Source organism: Bidens hawaiensis, unplaced genomic scaffold, assembly GCF_021521415.1.
Source record: "Bidens hawaiensis isolate Kalapana, Puna unplaced genomic scaffold, B.hawaiensis_p1.1 tig00021352_1, whole genome shotgun sequence".
NCBI classification, from domain to species: Eukaryota; Viridiplantae; Streptophyta; class Magnoliopsida; order Asterales; family Asteraceae; genus Bidens; species Bidens hawaiensis.
Genome location: NW_027493308.1, coordinates 73,341 through 78,271, shown reverse-complemented (window position 1 = coordinate 78,271; position 4,931 = coordinate 73,341). Strand labels below are relative to the sequence as shown.

Below are 4,931 nucleotides of genomic sequence, written 5' to 3'. Positions count from 1 at the left end.
ATACAAAATGACAGCCTAGGCCCTAAGTTTCATAACAATAATTTATGTTTCATCACTAAAGCATTTGGCCCCTTAATTTTAAGAGCCATAACCCAAGGTTATTGTCTAAAACCTAATGTGTTAAATCCTTACAAGTATCCTGTTTTCTTGAGATCAACAAACACACACACACACTAATCATCAAACATAATAAGACACTTTAAAAGTGAGTAAAACCATTAACACAAACATTAATATTTTACATAATAAATCTAAAAATGGGACATTACACCCGCCATAATTCCACTCATGTACACTATACACGTGTCTTCACCTTTTTGTTTCATACGCTTCTTAGACAAAATTCACTACATTACAAAATATACATTATTTATCATAGTTCGGTTTATCCCTATTAACCGAAATAAAACTTGTTCATCGACTCACATTAGCTCGAGCTTGACTCATTCATAAACAAACAATTTTATTTAACATTTTTTTCAAAAGAGCCAAAGCTTTTTTTTAACATCCTTAAGCACACCTAGGCAATAGTCTATTTAACAAATACCAACTATAAACAAATACCAACTAAAAATAATAATAAATGAAACAAATATTCCGGAATATAAAAAGCAAGAGAATCCAATAAACCTTGTTCTAAAATCCCATTGATTATACTTAAATTAATATAAAATAAAATTAAACCTATGCAATATACAAAAAGCTAAAGGGATGCTTCCTCTATATTATTATTATTCACTTCTTATAAATTCCACCTCAACTTCCTTAACTCTTCACCTTGTCAATTGCGTGTGCATTCCCCTGTTTCTTTCTTTCTACAAATCCCCTGTTTCCAATTCATCAAATTCAAACCATATTCAATTCAATGACGAACCCAAATGCGGTTGTTTCTGATACCCAATCCGCTATCGCAATGGCGATCACTTCGGTTAATAATTCACCGCTTTTTTCATCCTCTGTTTCCTCCAATTTCAATAACGTTACTCTGTTTTCAAGAAACAAGTTCCCGAAGAGTATTGAAACCGCCCGTGGTGGAATCGGGAATAAGAATGCGTGGGTTGATGCTATGCGGGCTTCTTCTCCGACCCGAAGCGCGTCGGAGAATAGTGAAGAGAAGAGAGCTTGGATTGTGAGTAATTGTTGTTGATTTTCAAAATCCTCTGTTTTTTAATTATTATTATTACTACTATCATTACTCTTATTATCATTATAATAAATAATTATTATTATTATTATTATTATTAGACTTTGTCTTTTTAAAGGCCGAGGTTCAAACCTGCCGGTGACAAGAAAACTAATAACTTTGTTTAAAAATTATTATTATTATTATTTTTATTATTATTATTATTATGGTTGCTGCTACTGTTGCTGCTATTAATACAATTTATTATTATTATTTGACTATGCCTTTCTAAAGAGTGAGACTTTAAATGTCACGGTGACAAGAAAATAAAAATGCTATTAAAAAAATTATAATTAATATTGTTGTTATTATTATTATTATTTACTTTTTAAATTGATTTTGATGATTTAATTTGAAACAGATGAAACATCCATCAGCATTGGGTATGTTTGAAGAGATAATGAATGCTGCAAAAATGAAACAAGTTGTGATATTTCTTGATTATGATGGGACTTTATCTCCCATTGTTGAAAATCCTGATCAAGCATACATGGCTCCTGAGGTTATTATTCTTCTCTACATAAATATATATATAGATATATGTATACATGTGTGTATAGGTATTATAAGAAATTTGTGTCTCTCTCTAAATGTTTTTAAATGGTGGCTACAGATGAGAGAAGCAGTCAAGAATGTTGCAAAATATTTTCCAACAGCAATAGTTAGTGGAAGGTGTAGAGCTAAGGTACATTCTTTTTTCTTCTTTATTTGTGTGGTGTTCAGGTTAGACCTGTCAGCGCATAACATATTTGTTTTTTGTTTGATCAAGAAAATGATGGTCTTTATTTTCGTTTTAGATTTATAATTTTGTAAGATTATCAGAGTTGTACTACGCTGGTAGTCATGGTATGGATATCAAGGGGCCATCGTCTCGCAAACATAAGGTACAATAAAATTTTTTTAAAATGATTTGTTTTATATTTGGTAAATGTAATAAAAAAATTATATTGCCACTTATTCATTATATATTTTTAATATTTTTTTTAGGGAAACCAAAATGTACTTTGTCAACCGGCCAAGGAATTTTTACCAATGATGACTGAGGTAACCTTTTCTTTTTTTATTTTTGTTATTATTTTTCTAAAGTTTGAAAAAGAATTAATGATGTTGACAAAAATCATATGTTATGTTTTTCAGGTTTATAAAATCTTGTTGGAAAAAACAAAGGGTATACTTGGTGCCAACGTGGAGGACAACAAGTTTTGCTTATCGGTACATTTTAGATGTGTTGAAGAACAGGTATATTGTTTGGCTTAAAATATTCATTTACTTATTTAAAATCATAGGTTAAAACCATAAAGGCATAAAGCTAATAATTTTTTTTAATTGTGTATAGAACTGGAATGATTTAGCAAAGATAGTTAAATCCGTTCTCAAGGACTACCCGAAGCTTAAATTGACTCAAGGACGAAAGGTTCTTGAGATCAGACCGACTATTAAGTGGGACAAAGGCAACGCCATCGAGTTCTTGATGGAATCTTTAGGTACCCAAAAGTTCTCTCTTTTAAGCTACGATAATGTTAAAGATATTATCAAAGAAGTAGAATAGCATACTAATTGTATTTGTTTTCGTTTTGCAATATAGGTTACTCAAACTCAAAAGATGTCTTACCCGTTTATATTGGAGATGATAAAACTGATGAAGATGCATTTAGGGTAATTATATCTATTTTGAAATATTTAATATTTTAATTCTTATGTTAAGTTTAATTTTTCAACCATTCTAATTCGAAATCAATCTTCTTTGTGACTTTAAATAGGTGCTTCAAGAGCGAGGACAAGGATTCGGTATCCTGGTGTCAAAAGTACCAAAAGAAACTGATGCGGTTTATTCTTTACAAGAACCATCCGAGGTACGTTTAGTTTAATCACCATTGCTAAGAAAATCTAACAACTGAATGTTACAAATTTCACTTATTTATATGTTTTTTTCAATTTGATAGGTCATGCACTTTCTTCAACGATTAGTAACATGGAAGCGGTCGACTATGCGCAATAACCATTAGCAAGAATAGTTTCCGAATGAAGATAAAGAAAACGACGCACTTCCCGCCTAGAAGTTTTGAAGAAGTGTGGGATGATGTTTATGCAGTCGTTTTCGTGTTTGGATTAATAGATTTATAGAAACCAACCAACAATCTTGTAAATAATGTCACTTTGTGATTATATGATCAAGATGAACGTACCTTAATTTGTAGCATGTCATGTATGAGAAAATTTCATATGTGTCACGTGTTTTATTTCAATCTTATGTTTTATCATTTAAATTCTCATTGTTTGTGAAATTATGATGTAATATTATGAATTTATGGAAGATTATTGGTGAGAAAATAATTATGTTAGATTAGATAATCAGTTGAATGTGTAATATGTTTATCTTGTGAAAAGAAACTAATCATAAAATTGTTATTAAACATAACTTTAATTATTATTATTGATTAAGAATATTAACTCGAGAACTAAAATCTAAATAAAAGAATAAAATGGTTTCTTAGCTGTGTGTTATGAAATAACTCCAGCATTTTGCACGCCACTTGGGCATGATAACAAGGAATACACCACGCCGGGGTTTTAAAGTGCTAGTTATGGAGCAAGGGCAGTATTGCACTAACATAATAACGAGAGGAGAGGCTTGAATTTGTTAAATGAGACCACCTATCAACCAATCAAACATTTTTTATTTTTATTTTCTTCATTTCATAACTAGCGTTAGTTAAGGCTAGTCTACCCATAACACAATTAATAAAGAGTGAACTAGTTAGATTATTACTTTATACGTGATAGTAACGTGACATGTTAACAAATACATACTAGTTAACCCACAAGAATCTAAGTGGGTCTTCAAATATACACATGACACGAGTCACACGACAGTCAACAACGAACATGAGATTTTCACATTTAAATATGTGTATGCTTTCTTGCACAGAAACCAGGACCAGAACAATTATTTTATTAAATGTTTACACTCCATTGGACATTGGTAAGAGCTGTCTTTGACTTATTCAACACTAACTTTATATATATAAATAATATAAAACCGTTAGAGCACCAATAACGTTAAGGTTGTTGGTGTTGTCCGTTCAACATGGCACCCAACAGATGAAGAGGCAAGGGCGTCTAGCAATGTGGAGCAAAGTCCGTGTGGTGGTGGTTCGTACTTGCAAACGAGAAGACGGACAAGGAAGTGGGGCCACCGTAGCTCCCCTCACCCCCCTCACACACACATACATTCATATAAACATTATATATACCATTTTAAACTAAATCCGTCGTTCATTCTTTTTATACAAAAGTAAACATGTAAATCCAACTCGTTTGATGGCAAAACTACATGTTCTAAAACCCTTAGAAACACAAGGGTGAGAAAAGCAAGTACGAATAGAATGCACAACCAAATTAACTCGAGAGCTTTGCATGTAGCCTTTATAAGCCATAGATGTCGAAAAAAATGATCTTACAATGTAGAAAAATGTGATAAGTTGAAAAATGATCTCACAACAAAATTAACTTGAGATAAGTTGTTCTATTTTACGTATTTTTCGTATCTTTGTCTTACATTTATTAACGAAGGTGAGAAAGACGTGACATGTGGAATAAATGATAACATTGATAACATATCCTAGCTTCATGATGTAAGATGTGTTTTATAAACGTCTCAAAAGAGAAATTGATCAATAAGATCAAAGCGGCATGTGTAAGTCTATATGATTTGTCGGTCATTAAAAACTAAATATTAAAGTTTAAA

The 4,931-nt window shown here is 31.3% G+C and overlaps 1 protein-coding gene across 1 annotated transcript; it reads left to right on the top strand.

Moving 5' to 3' along the window:
- The first annotated feature begins 687 nt into the window (after positions 1–687).
- LOC143563280 (putative trehalose-phosphate phosphatase D) lies at positions 688–3,499 on the top strand. The gene is made up of 10 exons (XM_077050859.1): positions 688–1,129; positions 1,545–1,685; positions 1,797–1,868; positions 1,981–2,067; positions 2,171–2,227; positions 2,321–2,422; positions 2,520–2,667; positions 2,769–2,839; positions 2,944–3,036; positions 3,127–3,499. Exons 1-10 carry the CDS (start codon positions 866–868, stop codon positions 3,187–3,189), a joined length of 1,098 nt encoding a protein of 365 aa, XP_076906974.1. The 5' UTR covers positions 688–865; the 3' UTR covers positions 3,190–3,499.
- The last annotated feature ends 1,432 nt before the right edge of the window (positions 3,500–4,931 follow it).